Here is a 20,076-nt window from a genome sequence, read left to right as displayed (position 1 = left end):
CACATATACATGCTCTAGCCTCGTTTCCTGAGTACAGGTACTTAGCTCATGGCCTAGAGATTTTATACTTCTTAAAAATGTACACCACACAAAAACTTGTACACAAACATTCGTAGTAGTATTCATAATAGCCAGAAAGTGGAAACAACATAAATGTCCAGCTGATGAATGGATAAACAAAATGTAGTATATCCATACGATGGAATATTATTCAGCATAAAAAGGAATGAAGTACTAACATGCTGCAGTGTGGCTGAACCTTAAAAACATTATGCCAAGTGAAAGATGCCAGATACGAAAAGCTGTATATTTTATGTTCTGTGTATATGAAATGTCCCGAATAGGCCAATCCAGAGAAACAGAAAGTACATTAGTCGTTGCCTGGGGCATGGGGGAAAAGGAAGAGAGTAACTCCTAATGGGTGCAGATTTCTTTTTTTTTTTTTTTTTTCAACGTTTATTTATTTTTGGGACAGAGAGAGACAGAGCATGAACGGGGGAGGGGCAGAGAGAGAGGGAGACACAGAATCAGAAACAGGCTCCAGGCTCTGAGCCATCAGCCCAGAGCCCGACGCGGGGCTCGAACTCACGGACCGCGAGATCGTGACCTGGCTGAAGTCGGACGCTTAACCGACTGCGCCACCCAGGCGCCCCGGGTGCAGATTTCTTTTAGGGATGACGAAAATGTTCTGGAATTAGATTGTGGTGACAGTAACGTGGTCTTCTGAATACATTAAAAATCAGTGAATTGTATACTTTAAAAGAATGAATTTTATGGTATGTGAATTAGATCACAATCAAAAGTATTTAATAGAAAATAAAACAAATTTAAAAATGCTTCCAACTCTATAAACCATATGCTGGGTCACAAAACAAGTTTTAATAAATTTTTAAAAACTGAAACCATACCAAGTATGTTCTCTGACACATTGAATTAAGATCCCCAGTAGCAAAAAAATATGAGAAACCTCAAATATTTGGATAAAAAAACAGTACACACTAAAAACTTATGGGTCAAAGAAGAAATAAATCACAAGAGAAATTTTAAAATATTTTGGAAAAGGGGCTCCTGGGTGGCCCAGTCAGTTAAGCATCCGACTCTTGATCTCAGCTCAGATCTTGATCTCAGGGTAGTGAGTTCAAGCCCCACATTGGACTCCATGCTAGGTGTGAAGCTGTATCTATCTATCTATCTATCTATCTATCTATCTAATGAATGAACATGAAATATAAAATGTCAAAATGTATGGAATGCAGCTAACATAGTACTCAGGGTGAAACCTATAGCTATAAATATATCATGGAAAACATGTCAGAAAAAAAGGAAAGGTCTGAAATCCATTACCTAAAATTCCACCTTAAGACACTAGATAACAGAGCAAACTAAATCGAAAGCAAGCAGAGGAAGGAAAGAGTAAAGATTAGAGCAGACATCAATGAAATGGAAGATAGAAAAAAAATACATTAATGAAATCAAAAGTTGTTTTTTTTTAAAGAATCAACAAAATTGACAATCCTTTAGCAAGACTGACCAAGAAATTAAGAGAAAAGAAACAAATCCTCAAAATCAGGAGTGAAAAAGGAAAAGGCAGTTAAAAGAACCATAAAGAGATACCACAAGTGACTTTATTCCAACAAGTTAGACAACTTAGATGAAATGGACAAATTTCTAGAAAGACAAATTACCAAAATAGACTCAAGAAGAAGTAGAAATATGAATAGCCCTATAACAAGTAAAGAAACTGAATTAGTAGTTTTTAAATCTGCTCATAAAGAAGCCAGATGCCTTCATGATGAATTTTGTTGAATATTTTAAAAAATAATACCAGTCCTTCACACAGGGATAAAGAGGGCCATTACATAATGATAAAGGGATCAGTCTTCCAAGAAGACACAACAATCCTTAATGTGTATGAAGAGAGTCAAAAGACATGCAGCAAAAAACCCCTAATAGAACTACAAGGAGAAACAGACAAACCCACAATTATATATCCACTATTATACTTAGAGACTTCAACACCCCTCTGTCAGTAACAGATCCAGCAGGCAGAAAATCAGTTTAAGCATATCGTTAAACTGAAAAGCACTATCAGTCAACTGGATCTAATTGACATCTCTGCCAATTCATGTTGTTCATCCAACAACAACAGAATATGCATTCTTCTGAAGCTTACATGGAACATTTAACAAGAGAGACCACATTCTGGGCCACAAAACACATCTGAAAAAATTTACAAGAATAGAAATCATGCACAGTACGCTCCCAGACCATAATGAAATTAAACTAGGAATCAGTAACAATGTTACTGTTACGGTACCTGTAAAATCCCAACGTATTTGGAGATTAAACAATATGTTTCTAAATAACACGAGTTGATCATTGATGTCCACACAAAACCCTGCACAGGGATGTTTATAGCGGGTCTGCTTGTAATCGCCAAAACCTGAGAACAACCAGGATATCCTTCAGTATGTGGATGGTTAAATAAACTGTGGTATACCCATGCAATGGAGTATTCTCCAATAATAAAAGAAATGAGGTATCTAGACACAAAAGGACATGGAGGAACCTTAAATGCATATTACTAGGTAAAAGAAGCCAGTCTGAAAAGGCTGTATACTGGATGATTCCAACTGTATGACATTCTGGAAGAGGCAAAACTGTAGAGACAGTACAAAATCAAATCAAATCAAATCAGTGATTACCAGGGGCTTGGGAATGCATAAGGCGAGATGAATAGGTGAAGCACAGGTTTTTTTAGGGCAGTAAAATTATGCTGTACGGTTCTGTAATGGTACACACATGACGTTTTACATTTGTCAAAACCCATAGAACCGTAGAACACAGAGTGAGCCTTAATTTAGATTGTGGACTTTAGTTGATAATAATGTGTGAATATTGGCACATTCACTGTAACCAGTGTGCCACACTAATGTAAGATATTAATAGAGAAAACTGGGGGTTAAGGTAGTATTATGGAAACTGTACTATCAGCTCAATTTTTCTGTCAATCTGAACTGTTCTAGGGGTGCCTGGCTGGCTCAGTTGGTAGAGCATGCGACTCTGGATCTCAGGGTTGTGGGTTCAAGCCCCACATTGGGGGTAGAGATTACTTAAAAAAATAAAAGTTAAATAAATAAATAAATAAATAAAAGTGAAAAAAAACTGTCCTAAAAAATAAAGTCTATTTTTAAAAAAGACAATTCATCCAGCTGAACAGTTGACTCAAATACCAAAGCTGATCAATGTGAATAAACTTTATTAGAACAATTTTAGACTTACAGAAAAATCACAAAGATAGTACAGAGAATTACCATAGACCCCACACCCAGTTTTTCTCTTATTAACATCTTACATTGATATATTTGTTACTATTAATGAACCAATACTGATTCATTATTATTAGCTGAAGTCCATAGCTTTTTCAGATTTCCTTAAACTTTTTCAATGTTTATTTATTTATTTTGAGAGAGAGTGTGTGCATGCAAGCAGGGGCAGGGCAGAGAGAGAAGAGAGGGAGAATCCCAAGCAGGCTCCATTCTGTCAGCACAGAGATCAACACAGGGCTCGAACGCACGAACCATGAGACCATGACCTGAGCCAAAATCAACAGTAGGACATTTAACTGACTCAGCCACCCAGGTCCCCCAAGATTTCCTTAGTTTTTACCCCATTATTATTTCTGTTTCAGAACATCTCCCTAAGCTCCTCTTGGCTGTGACAACTTCTCAGACTGTTTTTAGGACATTGACAGTTTTGAGAAGTACTAGTATTTTGTAGAATCCCTCTGTGGGGATAGACTTGATATTTTTCTTATGATTAGACTGGGTTTTATGGGTTTGGGGAGGAGGAGTGCAGAGATAAAGTGCCGTTTCCATCATATCATATCACAGGGACATGCTATCAACATGACTTATCACTGCAATGTTTGTGTCAGGTTTCTCCACTGTGGATACTCTTCTCCTCTGACCCTTCTCCATTGTTACCCTCTTTTAAAGGAAGTCACTATGGAGGCACCTGGGTGGCTCAGTCAGTGGAGCATCCGACTTCAGATCAGGTCATGATATGGTTTGTGAGTTCGGGCCCTGCGTCGGGGTCTAGGGCTCCCGGCTGTCAGCACGGAACCCACCTCGGATCCTCTGTCCCCCCCCCCCCAACTTCCTCCCCCTGCTCACGCTCTCTCTCTCAAAAATAAACAAGGCTTTAAAACATAAATAGATAAAGGAAGTCACTATGTGCAGCCTACAGTTAAGGAGTGAAGATTATGCTCCACTTCCCTTGGGAGTGGAGTCTATACAAAATCACTTGGAATCCTGCATGAGTGATTTGTCTCTTCTTACCATTTATTTTTGTAAATTATCTATTCGTGTCAGTGTGGGCATGTGCATATTTATTTTATATTTTTGGTTATAACCCAGTATTACTTTACTTTGCTGCCCAGACTGTTCCAACTTTGGCCATCAGCTCTTTCAGCTGGTGCCTGCATCACCTTGACACCCTCCTACCGTTGTGGGGTGTTTGTTTCCGAGCATTTCTGTACTTTCTGGTGCTACCAGACATTCCAGACTCATCATATATATTTCTTGCCCTAATCCTACAATTAGCCGTTTCTCCAAAGAGCTCGGGTTCCTTTTATTGGAAAATATTAGAAACCAACATGAGGGCACTTAGATTGCACACCCGCTTTTAAAGCCCTCGGTCCCAGGACTCATCCCTTGAGGAGGGATGAGAAGAGAGATGCTTCCCTCTGACTACACATCAGAATTTCCTGTGAGACTTGTTGGGTTGTTTTAACTCTGAGCATCTTTATCTTCAGAGTCTCCCCGTGTGATTCTGCATGGCAGCCAGAAGAAAGAATCATTCCTCTAAGATGGCTGTGGCCATAGTCAGACGTGCCAGATTCTTACAGTCCGAACGACCACATTAACACGTCTGTGGACTCAGAGGGCCCTTCACCCAGCAGGAAGGAATATGTAGCTGTTTAGAATCTTCCGTTTCTCTCTTGGTCAGATGCAGTTCTCTAAGCTGCACAAATATCTGAGACCAAAGGAGCCCTTACCAGCCTACCTGGAATTTCAGGTTGATAATACTTCCCAGGACCCCGCTGAGCTCTCTCTAGTGGTGTCCAGTTTCCAGTGAAACGCTGGGAATGGTTTATGCAAGTCTGGGGTAAAAGACAAAAATAAACACCAATGAAATATTTATTAAAGGAAAACTTTAATCAGAAATTGAGTTGCAGATTTAAAACCTGTCCATAAAAATGTGCTGAATAAATGTGATAAATAAAAATAAATTTGAATAGTGGGGTAGATTTTAAAATTTAACTGAAATCTTCATGGATAAAGTTCTGTAATATCTGGGATTTGCTTCAAAATAATCTGATGGTGGGAGAGAGGGAATAGATATAAATGAAAGAAATTGATAATTGTTAAAACTAGATGATAGGTACACAGGGGTTTATTACACTGTTCTTTGTACTTCTGAATATGTTTGAAATTTTCCACAATAAAACATTTTTAAAAATCTGTAAGTAAGGGGGCCTGGGGGCTCAGTCGGTTGTGCATCTGACTCTTGAGTTCAGCTCAGGTCATGACCCCATGCTTAGCACGGAGCCTGCTTATGATTCTCTCTCTCTCTCTCTCTCTCTCTCTCTCTCTCTCTCCCTCTCCCTCTCCCTCTCCCTCTCCCTCCCTCTCCCTCTCTCTCCCTCTGCTCCTCTCCCCTACTCTCTCTCTCTAAAATAAAAAGTAAAATCTATAAGTAAAAATCTTAGAAATGAAGTATTTAGTGAATTTGTCACCACATAGCCTTGACTATCTTGCTAAAGTCAACACTTCTGTGACCTCAGAAATATGCTTAATATCCCTTCAGATCCAAATATCATCTGAACAGCATAATTACAACTCAGTAAAAAACATTCTGCAAGCATTACAACTATTCATTTTTTCAATAAATGACGTACTGAGCATACTGTGTTCGTGCATTGGGCTAGGCTCTGGGGCCACACGGTGAACATGGCATGTTCCTTGCTCACAAATAGTCCACAGTCCCTGGCAAGAGACACTGAGCCATCAGGCAGTTGGGTTGGCGTGTGGGCGGAGCCCTGGTCTAGGGGGTGGACCTAGAGCTCCAAGAAGGGACATCGTCCAAAGCGGTCATGTACATTGTAGGTGAAAAAGCCGTTCCACAATTTCTAAAAATGTTAGCTCTGTGTTGAACTTTATCTGAAGCACTGATTTATTCACATCCGTATTAGAAAATACTTGGTTTTAACATGCTTATGTGATTACGACCATATGTCAAACATGGGTCAACTCGTCATAGTTTCTTTTCCTTATTAAATTAATTTTTATGCAGGAGAAGTCTTCATGAATATGTAATTTAAAAATATAGCCCTAGCATTAATGTTTAGAACACCGTCTCTGACAGACATAGACAATGTGCTGGGGTTGTAGGAAATTGCACTAATATTTACTAGTGCTGGTGCCAGCAATTTACATATCTCGTCATTTAATTCTTATGCCAGTCCTCTGAGGGAATATTGTTACCTCCATTTTAATAATGAGGAAACCTAGGTTCAGAGGAGCCAATTAACTTGGCCCAAGAGATAAGGCCAAAACTTGAACCCAAATACATCTGACTCTCAAATCCATGCTTTTTTCATTATACATCACTGTTTCTTCTGTACCTGTCGTCTTCAAACCATTTTTGCAGCGTACCCTCGAACAGAAATGTGAAGAAATTACGTCCCTCTGTCATTAAAGAAGTGTCCCCCCCAAACGGTTATTCTGAATTCTCCCCATATTTGCCACCCTGAAAGTTTTTACACTTGGAGCAGTGAGCCAGCTAGATTGGGCGGGGGAAAGACACGACTTTCTTTTGCAAAATGGTGGGGGGCTGTGGTGAGGGGGTGTGGGGAAAGAGCTTCCTTCCGCCCCGTGCACAGCACTCGGCAGGTCGGGAGGCCCAGGGGCGCCTGCGGGAGCTGGAGATCTGCCTGACTCCAGCTGAGTGGGCAGACCCCCGCTTGCTGCACTGTCCTCCCCACTTCCACTCCGTTCAGCCGATAATGCGGACAGTTTCACATTGAGGTAGTCTTTCTTCTCCAACACAAATTAAATACATACCTCTCTCTAGTTTAAATAGGAAAACACTCAGACCCAAACTGCAAGATTTTAAATACAATAGCGAGATCCAGAATCACAGAACTTAAGCTTAATCCAGTATTTACCCTCCTAGAGGACTAAACGGAAAGCACAGCTTTAGGAGAGAGAAACATTCTGTTAAAACAGCAATAAAATTCCACATCCTAAAGACAGAGAAATGACAAAAAATGTACCCTCCTTGATTGAGAATAAGAAATAAAACTCTAACTTCAGAATTACAAATCAGAAGGTTAGACTGATACCTCTCTAAGACTTGAAGGGAAAACAGTGACTATGAAAGCAAAGAAGTCGCATATATCCACAAAATGACCCTGGACTTAGATTTTTTAAAAGAAAAAAACAATCCTCAAATTGCCTCCTATGCCGCTTTCTTTCTGACATCTCTACATACCACTAATCTTCCCTTGTTATTAAAGACATAATGCTGCTAAAGAGACCATCCTGCCTCACACATTTGTGTGTGAAGATGCCATTCCTGAATCTTGAAATGCTTCCAGATCACAAGTACATAAATACTTCATCTTAAGAACACTCAGCATGCATTTTAACATGGGACTTACAAGATATACCAGCTATCATAAATCAGTTCCATCCTTTCTGTCTGATCCATTTGCCTTTGTTAATTTTTTCATGTGACATACAAATCATCCCCACAGGTTTTCCAATACGGAAAGCATTGCACTTCTAGACTTTATGACCCTATACCATTTGGGGCTGTATCTAGATGTGGGTATACCATCAGAAGATTCTACTTAACACTGAATTTGGTGTATTCCATATAGTAGGCATTCCATAAATACTTATTGTTTGGTTCAGCTCTCCCCAACATATCATTAAGAACTCATTAAGCACTCATTAAGAACACTGACAAAGCTTTTTAAGTAAACTGATTAAGAAAGTTTAAAATATTTGCTCTATGTGAAATAGAGAATAGATTCTTTATGATCTCACTTACATGTTAAACCTGAAAAAACCAAACTTACAGAGAACAGAGTGGTGGTTGCCAGAGGCAGGGGTGAAGGTGGTCAAAAGGTAAAAATTTCCAGTTATAAGATTAATAAGTTCTGGGGATGTAATATACCACATGGGGACTAAAGATAACAATACCATATCATATATTTGAAAGTTACCAAGAGAGGAGTAGATCCTAAGAGTTCTCATCACAAGAAAAAAAATTTGTACCCATACCAGTTGATGGATGTTAACTAAACATTGTGGTAATCATTTCACAACCTATATACATATCAAATCATCATGTTGTACGCCTGAAACTAATATAATGTTATATGTCAGTTATGTCTCAATAAAACTGGGGGTGATGGAATACTTGGATAGATAGAGGAGCATAGTAAAAGTCTGAATAACACTACTTTTATGTAAGCTTTGTCTGTAAGGTTGAAGCAACCGACCTACTATTTGAGGTATTCCTGTGGTGTGAGCATCGGCCTGCCCAACATTCATTTCTCCAAGGAAGGCATTCGAGGTGTTCTTCCTGCAGGGAGCTGGGGGGCTCCAGTGGCTCAGTGGTGACTCTTCTAAAAGCAGTCCATGTTTTTTGAAGCACTGCGGTTTGGAGAAGCAGATTGAGCATAATTTGCCAGCTCTTCTTTAGCTGATCACTCCCTCCTCTCCTCCAAGAATGACGATTGCACTGAGGACCTTGAACTTATCAACACCAAACTCTTACCGGTTAAGTCAACATATTTTGACACCATGTTCAATTTGCACACATTTCAGGAACGTTTCCTACATCTGTCTATTGAGAATGAACACTGGCCTCATAGAAGAGTCCATAGCAACTGAGTTTCTAACATGGCCTCTCCTCTTTTTCATTTTAAAAATTTATTTCTTTAGGTTAACTTATAGAAAAAGAAGGCCTGGGCACCGGGGTGGCTCAGTTGGTTAAGCATCCAACTCTTGGTTTCAGCTCAGGTCATGATCTCTTGGTTTGTGTGTTCAAGCCCCAGGATGGGCTACTCACTGATAGCACAGAGCCTGCTTGGGATTCTCTCTCTCTCCCTCTTTCTCTGCCCCTCCCCCACGTGTGTGTGTTCATGCTCTCTCTCTCTCTCTCTCTCTCTCTCTCAGAATAAATAAGCTTTAAACAAAGAAAAAGAAAAAGGCAGCCTCCCAAAGAACTCAGTCCAAGCCCCATTGCTCTCATCCATCTGGCCAAATTTCAGAAAGGTCCAGCTTGTACTGAAGAACATGCAGACTCCTCCCAACACTCTTGACCTTGTGAATTGGTCTTTGTCATCTTACATTGCATGGCAATCCACACCACCTTGCCCCTGAGGACCTCAACTTGTTGGGGAGTGGACTTTGGTCTTTGCCGTGGCACTTTTCTGCCCTTCCTGAAGCTTCATGAACACACTAAGTTTCCAATAGCTAATTGTAGTCAAACCTCATAAAGGTTTGTTTAAAAGAGAGAAAGCAACTGCTGTATTATAAAGGATAGAATTACGTCTTCCATAGAAGATGCTGAGATGTGCGGTTTTCCTCAGCACAACTTGAGCAGTCCATCAGGGGCTGTGTTTTCTGTGCCCGGGTTCCCTTTGATTTGTCCCTGGAGGATAAACGTGGAGACGGCTTTCCTGAAAGTTGTTGCTTACTTCGGTGCCTAGAAAATCACCAAACCCCAGATTCGCCAGCAGCCTTACAAAGGCTCTTACGTTTTTCTGGGAGCCAGTTCTAGTTTGTCATTTTCTGAAAGAGAGGTTCATGTTTAGGCAGGAATTTTTTGATGGGGGTTGGGGACTAGAACACACTCCAAGGTAGAAGGACAGGGAAGGGCCGCCCAGAAGCCGGTCTTTCCTTGTGGCGTCCTATTTGTTCAGCCTTCGTTTTTGTCAGTCCTTGCACAAACAGACTGAATACCTGGATTATTCCCTCATCTGGACTCAAATACTCATACATTCCATACCCTTTCTCACTAATCAGCCTGACACATTCCTTTGTTGGTAAATGGTTCCAAAACCAACACTGTCAGTGTACCTAATTAGCAGGTTTGCGGGCTGTGCTCACAGTCCTGTTACATCCTGTTCAACAATAGAGAACAACAGCCCTGGCGAGGTCGGGCTTACAGGGAGGGAACCGCTCCCCCCAATGCATATACACTTTTTTAATGATATTTCCTTTCTGTGGCTTTTCTTGGGAAGCAGCCACTTGGTGAGTACTGTGATGAGGTGTGGGATTCTTGCAACAGCTAGAGGAAGTTCGGACTCCTCTTCGTAGGCACCTTTGCTTAGGAGCCATTAGTTTCCATCTGCTTATTGTTCTTCTCTCTGGTACTGGAGAGGAGCGCAGTGAGGAACTTTCTCCACGTCCTCTAACACTGACGAGAGAGGACAAGATCCCTGCCTGTGTTCTAGAATCATAAATGAACAGAGATGGAAAGGACTGTGGAGAACATCTGGATATTTTAGGGGTAGAAAATCTGAAGCCCAGGGAGCTCGCAGGTTTTATGAGGGGCAGAAGCCGAGGAGCAACTTACCAAGATGGAATTCTGCTCTGCGGCTACATGACTGCCAGCTCTTAAATGTATTTATTGTATCAATGAAGGTTTTCCTTGATTAAAAAAACAAAACAAAAACAAAACAAAAAAATAAATTAAAAAAACCTTGAACACAATGCTAGTTTTTTTTGGCTTTTAAACTTCGGTCAAAGAGTAACTTGGCAAATAACATCTCACCTTGGCCTGGTGGCTCCTATATTCACATGTCAAAATGTTTCAGAATGTCTGCTAACACAGACGAGACTTTTGTGAAACGCTCAGGGCTGACCTGACCCTGTATGCCATTAAGCCACTTTATAAATACAGTGCACTTATAAACACAGCCCTCGCTGGTGCGGCTGCCATTGTATTTTGAAACCATTTGGTCACTTGAATAGATGGCTGTCATCTCTACCTCGACGCATTTCTTACCAAGCTTCTCGTTAGGTGTCTGGTTAATACTGTGTTGTCATCTTATCTCTAAGCATTTCAGACAACTCAATTTTTTGTTGATTGGAGGGAGTAAAGTTCAGCATTGTTTAATTCATGTTGTAACTTTCTGACTATAAAACTGATACGCATTACAAAACATTTGAAAAGTACACAAAAGTATAAAGAGGAAAATTCTCCATACATATGTCTGTATGTTTACTTTTTAATAAAAAAAAAAATATATATATATATATATGTTTTTATTATTTTACTTTTTAATTTTTTTATGTTTATTTTTGACAGAGAGAGACAGATAGCCAATGGGGGAGCGCCAGAGAGAGGGAGACACAGAATCCAAAGCAGGCTCCACACTCTGAGCTGTCAGCACAGAGCCTGACACAGGGCTCGAACTCGTGAAACGCAAGATCATTACCTGAGCCAGAGTTAGAGGCTTAACAGACTGAACTACCCAGGCACCCTTAGAATATATGGTTTTATACCCAGCTTTTTATCACATTATATCAGAACCAAGAAAATAGTTTATCTATAAACTTTTATTGATGGCTACTTTAACAGGAAAAAAAAAAATTTGGTTCTAAAATCATTAAGATCCATTTAAAAAGTAGAGGCAGACTAATCCACAGAAAAATCACTGGAGTAGGAATACAGAAGTCTAGATGTCATCCCTAACTTGGCCACTAATTTGCTGTGTGTCCTTTGACAAGCCACCTCCCACCTCCAGATTTACCTACGAGGTATATGGCATTGTTTTAACCCCGTATTGACAAAGAAGTTAGAACTTTATTTCATTCTGCTCCTTTGCTTAGCATTTGCAGTAGTCTGTTTAATAGTTTGTCACAGGGGCGCCTGGGTGGCGCAGTCGGTTAAGCGTCCGACTTCAGCCAGGTCGCGATCTCGTGGTCCGTGAGTTCGAGCCCCGCGTCGGGCTCTGGGCTGATGGCTCAGAGCCTGGAGCCTGTTTCCGATTCTGTGTCTCCCTCTCTCTCCGCCCCTCCCCCGTTCGTGCTCTGTCTCTCTCTGTCCCAAAAATAAATAAACGTTGAAAAAAAAAAAAAAAAAGAATAGTTTGTCACAATGTTTTCAGTGAAGTTGACTATTTTTGATACAATTTACCCAAAGGGATTAAGATATAAATTCAAATTGTGATTCAGTCCACCATTTTGAAATAATGTCAGCTCCATGAGGAAATGGATTTTCTATTCTACTCACTGCTCAGTTTTCTGCATCTAGAACAGCACATAGTAAATGCTCAATGAATAATCCACGAATAAAGAGTTTGCTTTACTTTTAGTTTTTCAAATCTGTGCTTTTTCACATATTTTATTTTATTTTACTTTTTAAAATTTTTTTTAAATTTTTTTTTTCAACGTTTATTTATTTTTGGGACAGAGAGAGACAGAGCATGAACGGGGGAGGGGCAGAGAGAGAGGGAGACACAGAATCGGAAACAGGCTCCAGGCTCTGAGCCATCAGCCCAGAGCCTGACGCGGGGCTCGAACTCCCGGACCGCGAGATCGTGACCTGGCTGAAGTCGGACGCTTAACCGACTGCGCCACCCAGGCGCCCCTTTTATTTTATTTTAAATAACCTTTAAACGAATTTCAAGGAAATTGTCTACTTAAATGTAGACATTGCCAAGATATATGACTTTATTGAGTGATAGCTAGCATTCTCTCATATGTTAGGAATATAGTTTTCTGGCCCAATGAAAACTTTCATGTCAAAAACTTGAGTTTCGCTAAACTACTCAGTTTAATTTTCAAAACATGTTTTCAGTCATGTTTCAGTGTGTTTTTTCCTTCCCAATGGGACTGTAAATAAGTAACCTGAATACACAATAGGAAAGAGAGGAGTGTTTACCTTTCCATACAAAAAATGTTGATTCTTCAGCCTGAGCAGTATGTTCTGAAATGAACTGTCTTATGCTTTAGAATTACAAAAAGGTACAATAGTAGCTTGATTTCATCAGCATATGTTTGTGATATTTTAAGACTTTTCTTGCCTCACTAACTATGGGAATACAGATAGCAAGATGTTATAAACGCTATCTTTTAAAAATCCTTTTTTGTTTTTATTTCAGCATCTAGTGTACACTATCACCTTCGTTATAAACCCCTTCAGTATTCTGAATATTAAACCACTCAGTGGTACATCAGGAAACATCCTCATTTGCTCTCTGTAGCTATCATTAATAATCAACTGTTCAGTTCCTAATGCTTCCAGAACACTTAGAGTAGAGATAAAGACAGTCTATAGATAGATGTTCATTCTCTACAGAGGTTGCCGCTTGGACTGAATTAGATCTATAAAGCATAGGACTTGATATAGAGTCAGAGGAGCTTAGCAGTTATCTGCCCATCACTCCCGCCCCCTGATACACGCACCTTTCCTACCCCACCTTCCCCAGGGAGGATGGCATCCCCGCCCAACACCACACCCACAGCTAGTAGGAGATGCAGGCGATTGAATTCCAGTATAGTCCCCTTTTTGCCTCTCCTTGTCACAGCACCATCCTGAAATCTGAGGGAATGCACAAGCTGTCCAGAGGAGGGCAAAAGATTATATCACCTACCCTTAACTAGTCTCACTTCTGGTGATAGTTGGTGTAGGGTGGCCGGGGAGAGGTTCTCAACAAAAGTATAATGGGAAGGATCTTATAAATTTTTGATGAGAAAAAAAGATCACGTTAAAAAAGTAGTAATTCATGTGAAAAACAGAAATGTGGGAATTTCCTTTTATAGAACTGGTAACATAACAGACTAATTTCAAGTCCTGAGCGAGTGGCTGATTCAAAAACTGCATTGGAAACATTGGAAGCCACTCACCGGAGCTGACGGGACTTCAACTGAAAGATCTAGTTTGGCCTTGAGAGGTGGGAAGCTGAAGCATGTTAAAGCTGTTCTCTGAGAGAAGAGTTAACACTTTTTTTCTAGAAAGAATCCTTGATGGTGGAGAGAAAGGCAATTTAAATTAAAAGACTTAGCTGGAGGGGCGCCTGGGTGGCGCAGTCGGTTAAGCGGCCGACTTCAGCCAGGTCACGATCTCGCGGTCCGGGAGTTCGAGCCCCGCGTCAGGCTCTGGGCTGATGGCTCAGAGCCTGGAGCCTGTTTCCGATTCTGTGTCTCCCTCTCTCTCTGCCCCTCCCCCGTTCATGCTCTGTCTCTCTCTGTCCCAAAAATAAATAAAAACGTTGAAAAAAAAAATTTAAAAAAAAGACTTAGCTGGAAAGCAGTTTCCATCAACGATTTGAAAGAAAAATGTCAGAATCGAGAATGAAGAGAGATCAGCAAATTTTCCGTGGGGGCAGGATGGCCAGGTAGGGTGGAATAGGCGCTAGTGAGGCCTGAAGGAACATCAGGGGGAACATGGTTTTCATACAGTGCTTCAAAGAGTCACCAGCCAAGGGACTTGGGGACAGCAATCACATGAATGTCAAAGCAGCAAGCAAGATGACTTTTCCCTTCCTCCAGCTTCCCTGAGAATGTAGTTAAGGTACACTGTTTACAAGAGAGAGACCTAATCAGGGGAACCTTAATATTTAGAAAGTACCTAAAAGCAAGCAGTACTTAACCCTTCTCCACACCTAAACACACCCAAAATTTTCATACTTCCATTGTTCTCCCTGAGGGGTCTAGAGAGCTTGCCCAGGCCACCACTCAGAAAAACTGAAAGAGAAAAGGCTTATTAGTTAGCACAGCACTTTACTAACCAGACCTAAGCTAAAGGCTCCCATTGGCTTCCCCCAGTGACTGTACTATTGCCTTTAAAAGTTTCCTTTACCGATACACTAGCCTGTAGCCTTCTCTACCCTATTCCTGTCTTACGAATATACATGTTGAAAGACAAAATTTTCAATGACTTCGAGGTGTCTTACATGTCTGTTTATTGCTTGCATACTTAGCATAACTACTTCTATTAGTGTGATTATCAGTTCTATTCAGCCTTTACTAATACGCAGAGTAAAAATAAAAGTTCTGAATAACGTGCTCACTGAATGAAAGAGACTGCTAAAACATGCGTTCTTATTCACACCTTCCTGTGTTCAATGATAATGTATACCATGTTTTAAGCATTTTTGCAATATTTTTCCAAGATAATACATCCTCTGTTCATGCAAAGTAGGATACTTTGGGGCGCCTGAGTAGCTCGGTCGGTTAAGCCTCTGACTTCAGCTCAGTTCAGGATCTCATGGTTCATGGGTCTGAGCCCCACATTGGGCTCTGTGCTGACAGCTCAGAGCCTGGAGCCTGCTTCGGATTCTGTGTCCCCTCTCTCTCTGCCCCGCCCCCACTCGTGCTCTGTCTCTCTCTCAAATATAAAAATTAAAAAAAATTTTTTAAAGTAGGATAATTTTAATTACTAAAAGTGTACACATTACTAAACAGTTGTATTGTTTCCTGATTTTATAGACATGTAAACAATAAGTCTATTAGTTTAACTTATCAAATTTACATAATACTTTTACTACTATATAAAGATGAAAAAAAATCCGAGATATTCAAAAAGTCAAATATCTAAAGCCAGGATTAGTCCTTGACTAAGATGTTTACACAGGTGCATTTCATTTTAGATAAGCCTCATAAATTATACTATAAATTTGTAAATTAGTTGATTGTATACATTTCAAAATTTTTTTTATTTAACATTAAGATGAGCAGCTGTAAACTTTCCTAATATATTCAGTATAGAATTTGACCTCTAAAGTTGTTTACATGAAAGGAGACTGTTTTTGCTAGATATAAAAATGTATTATAAAATATACAGTACAGTGCTGGCATAGGAACAGACAGATCAATGGAACATGATTTCAGAACGTATGCAAATAGACCCAAGTAATATGGGAATTTAGTACATGATAAAGATGCACAGCAAATTAGCAAAACAAAAGATGGAACTTTCCATAAAAGAAACTGGGAACTTGACAGCCATTTGGAGAAAGAAAAGGAATGCTGGATTTGATCATACTCTTTACATCAAAATAAATTCCAGATGGATCAAATATTTTAATGTAAAAATAAAGCCCATAAAGTACTAGAAGAAAATATAGGTGAATATTTTTGTAATCTTAAGTGTGGAAGGTCTCTAAGCTTGACACAAACCCAGAATCCCTGGAAGCAATATGCTTTTAAATATATTTTTAAAAAGTTAGGACCGCTGGGTGGCTCAATTGGTTAGGCATCTGACACGTGATTTTGGCTCAGGTCATGATCTGGGTTTTGTGAGTTCCAGCCCTGCATCAGGCTCTGCACTGTCAGGTTCTTCCCCTCTCTCTGCCCCTCCCTTGCTCATGCTCTCTCTCAAAAATAAATAATAAACAAACTTTAAAAAAATAAATAAGTATATTTTTTAAAAGTTAAATGCTTAGGGGCGCCTGGGTGGCGCAGTCGGTTAAGCGTCCGACTTCAGCCAGGTCACGATCTCGCGGTCCGTGAGTTCGAGCCCCGCGTCGGGCTCTGGGCTGATGGCTCAGAGCCTGGAGCCTGTTTCCGATTCTGTGTCTCCCTCTCTCTCTGCCCCTCCCCCGTTCATGCTCTGTCTCTCTCTGTCCCAAAAATAAATAAAAAACGTTGAAAAAAAAATTAAAAAAAAAAAAAGTTAAATGCTTAAAGTTCTCTAAAGACAAATGTAAACAGGAAACCGGGAGAAATATTTTCAACACATTTAACAAAGTGTTCATTAATTTCCTGAATATAAAAAATCTTTAAAACGCAGTAAGTAAAAGTCATTAGACAATGGGCAAAGGACAGGAACTAATTTACTGAAAAAATATACAAATGGCCAATATCTGAACAGCTTAGTGTCACTTCCAATTAAAGAAAGTAAAATGAGGTTCTTACCTATCAGCTATGAGAAAGTATTAATAGATATGAAATGTAAGGCCCAATATAAAAACATTAATTAATACCACTTTTTATTTTCATTTTGCAAAGTCCGTATTTTTGTTCTAAATATTTACAACAGTCCTGTCTAACATATTAGACAGCCCTGCTGCCTTTGGAAACAGTTGGCCTAAAGCAGCAGTTCTCAAACTTTTATATTCATCAGAATACTCTGGAGGACTTGTTAAAACACAGATTGCCAGGTCCCACCCTAGAATTTATGATTCAGTAACTCTGGAGTGGCACCCAATAATTTGCATTTCTAACAAATTATCTGGTGATGCTGGTTTGGCTGGTCCAGGGACCACACTTTGAAAACCACTGGCCTAGAACGAACACATCGAGTATTAGAAAATTATGTGATATCATCTTGTTAAGAGAATTGTACTGGTAAGAGGAGGCAAATTAGGGGAAGTCTAAAGTAATGACATAACACTGGGTCTTTCACCTGAATGTCTTTCTCCTTCTAAGTTTATATCACTAACCTATTCCCAAGCAAGCAGTCATCTTCATAAATCTAGATATGGTTTACCTTCTAAACTTTTTTGCATTTTTCTACTATATCCCTCCTTAAAAATGTCTTTTATTTTGGCCCCCTTAGGAATCTTAGTACTTTGAGGAACTGAAATGTAATATGAAATAGAAATAGAAAGAAATAGACATAAATCCCGTTCAGAGTCTTAGATACATATTATCCTTATAAATTATTATTTCTTTTAAAGAGGCTTACTTCAAAACCTTGACAGTTAAATTTTACACTTTTACATTAAAGAGGTAGACTGGGGACTCAATGGAAGCCCATATGTAAGCTAAGTTTTTCTGTTTTAAATCTACATTAGCCAAATATTATTATATTCACTGCCTTTGTCTTAGATGTAACAAGACATTTCTAAACACTTCTTGGGTTCTTAGGTGTGTTGAACTACTTTAGCAACTTTTATAGAAAGCCATTGCTCTTCTTTATGGTTCTCTAATGGCTACAATTATAATATAGTCTAGCGTTTTCTGGAAATCAGAAAATTCTGAAATCTTCCTGCAGTTTCTTTACTTTCTCTAATATTAAATGAGATTCTCCTAAAGTAACCCCAAGAAGAGATGGACCTTTGTTTGTTAAGAATTATATTAACTGCCAGGCGAACCATTAAAAAAAAACCCTGAGGAGCGCCTGGGTGGCTCAGTCGGTTGGGCATCCGACTTCAGCTCAGGCCATGATCTCACAGTCCATGAGTTCGAGCCCCACGTCAGGCTCTGTGCTGACAGTTCAGAGCCTGGAGCCTGCATCGGATTCTGTGTCTCCCTCTGTCTCTGCTCCTCCCCTGCTCACACTCTGTCTCTATCTCAAAAATAAATAAAAACATTTTAAAAAATTAATAATAATAAAAAAAAAAACCCTGAGAAGTGTCAGAAACACTAGTGTTTCTCTATCCCCAAGTAACTATTTCACTCAGGTCAAACCTATTAAGATTTCATACACGTACACAGAGTATGGCTGAGGTCTGTCACCATCCACAAATTAGCAAGAAGCATTTATTAAGCATTGGCACTAAAGATAATGTGATTTACTGTTCCCAATAGGATAGCAAAATTAACAAATGAATTAATTAACCCTTGTTTACATTCTATTTCAAAGCCAAGATTTTAAGTAAAGCTTTTGTCAAAGGTATTAACTGAGCTTGGTTTACAAACTCCAAGTGCAAGACTTGTGAAAGCCAAATGCTTTGTGGTCTGCAATCAGGGAAAAACTCTTCCTTAATTAACTCTGGGGATTAAAAGGTAAATAAAAAGATCTCTGCAGGCATACCAATTGTTCTTCCCATGATCTGAGTCTTAGCAGGTATTTGGGGGTGTGCTGAGTAATTGAAAGGGACACGTGGCTGATAGCAGGGGAAGGAGAGCCAGATTTCATGTTTAGAAGACTGGCGTCAAGTCCAGAGTTGATCACACGTTTACCCACCTGGGACCAGAGAAGCCACCACCTACTTTATTTTATTATCTCATTTCATTTTATCTATTTACTGACTGACTGGCCTATTACCCATGGGAAAACAAATAGTACCTGGCTCGGAATCATATTACAAGGATAATTTCTATAAACACAGGGGCAAAAGGCCATACAGATGTTGCCTAATTTAAATGTCCAATATTGATCTGGCTGTATGTGCACTTACCATTCAGAACTATTGGAATAGCTTTACAAACTAGCACATACACACCTAATCTGCCAGACATCTGGCCAAAGAAGGTAGATCTTTTCCAGTCTCATACAATTCCAGTCAAACCATATGGATACCTTTTTGTCCCCATCTCCCTACCCCTAACCAACAGACACACGCGCGCGCACGCATGCACACACACACACACACACACACACACACACACATTGAATAATCCCAAATGTAGTCCATTTCTAGTTCTGCATGGAGCCACAACAGTTCTGTAAGCCAACATTTCCAGACCTTTTGCCCTCTTCCTCCCCATCCCACCAGCTTCCCCTGGAATAGGGGAGAGAGGCATCTGGAGCGTGTGGATTTCTAGTAATCCTGGCTCAATGCTTCACTGGAAGTGGTGCTCCAGGCAGAGGCTGTGAAACTTGGACAGTCCCCAGCCATCAGCACTAACCATAACCTGTTTCTTATTGAAATTGCCTGTAACGTGTCTTTATTTTAATCCTCCTATTACCCCACAAAAGAATCTGTTAGATTGTTTAAATCCCGTTTAACTCATTTTACCTTAGAATGTTTGCTAACATGTTCTGCGTATTCTTCTAAACAGCATACATACATATGTACATACAGGGAGTACAAACCTAGCACATATGTATACATATGCAGACATACACCTTACGTGATTTTCCACTTAAGCAAATTATAAATGATTGGCTTATATTCATTTACTTACACAAGAACAGAAGAAAACACCAACCCCAAACATTAAAATAACCAGGCACCAATAACTACCTCCCTTAGCTAAGAGATTTAAATAATCATCTCGGTTTCTTGGAAAAACCAATAATAGCTAGTGGCTCTGTGGGGCGCCTTACATAGTAGCCATACAGCAAACCGCACTCGCATGCCTGATAACGTGC

The 20,076-nt window shown here is 39.8% G+C and overlaps 1 protein-coding gene and 1 non-coding gene across 8 annotated transcripts in view; both read left to right on the top strand.

Annotated features, from left to right (window-relative positions):
• Nucleotides 1-20,076, top strand: part of PLEKHM3 (pleckstrin homology domain containing M3) — a 199,280-nt gene that overhangs the window by 166,635 nt on the left and 12,569 nt on the right. Inside the window, exon 8 of one of the 7 annotated variants that reach the window (XM_045480981.1) lies at nt 4,817-5,530. The exons of 5 other annotated variants lie outside the window; for them this stretch is intronic. In XM_045480981.1, coding sequence (XP_045336937.1) covers nt 4,817-4,886 — 70 coding nt within the window. In that variant the 3' untranslated portion in view covers nt 4,887-5,530. Of the gene's footprint in view, nt 1-1,166; nt 1,449-4,816; nt 5,531-20,076 lie in introns of those variants that run through there. One more of the 7 variants, XM_045480982.1, reaches the window with a different exon arrangement.
• Nucleotides 3,031-3,103, top strand: TRNAQ-CUG. The gene has a single exon. It is a non-coding gene; the product is annotated as a tRNA-Gln (tRNA).

The sequence above is a fragment of the Leopardus geoffroyi genome, chromosome C1 (assembly GCF_018350155.1).
Source record: "Leopardus geoffroyi isolate Oge1 chromosome C1, O.geoffroyi_Oge1_pat1.0, whole genome shotgun sequence".
Taxonomy (NCBI): Eukaryota; Metazoa; Chordata; class Mammalia; order Carnivora; family Felidae; genus Leopardus; species Leopardus geoffroyi.
This window is presented reverse-complemented; position numbering and strand designations above follow the sequence as displayed.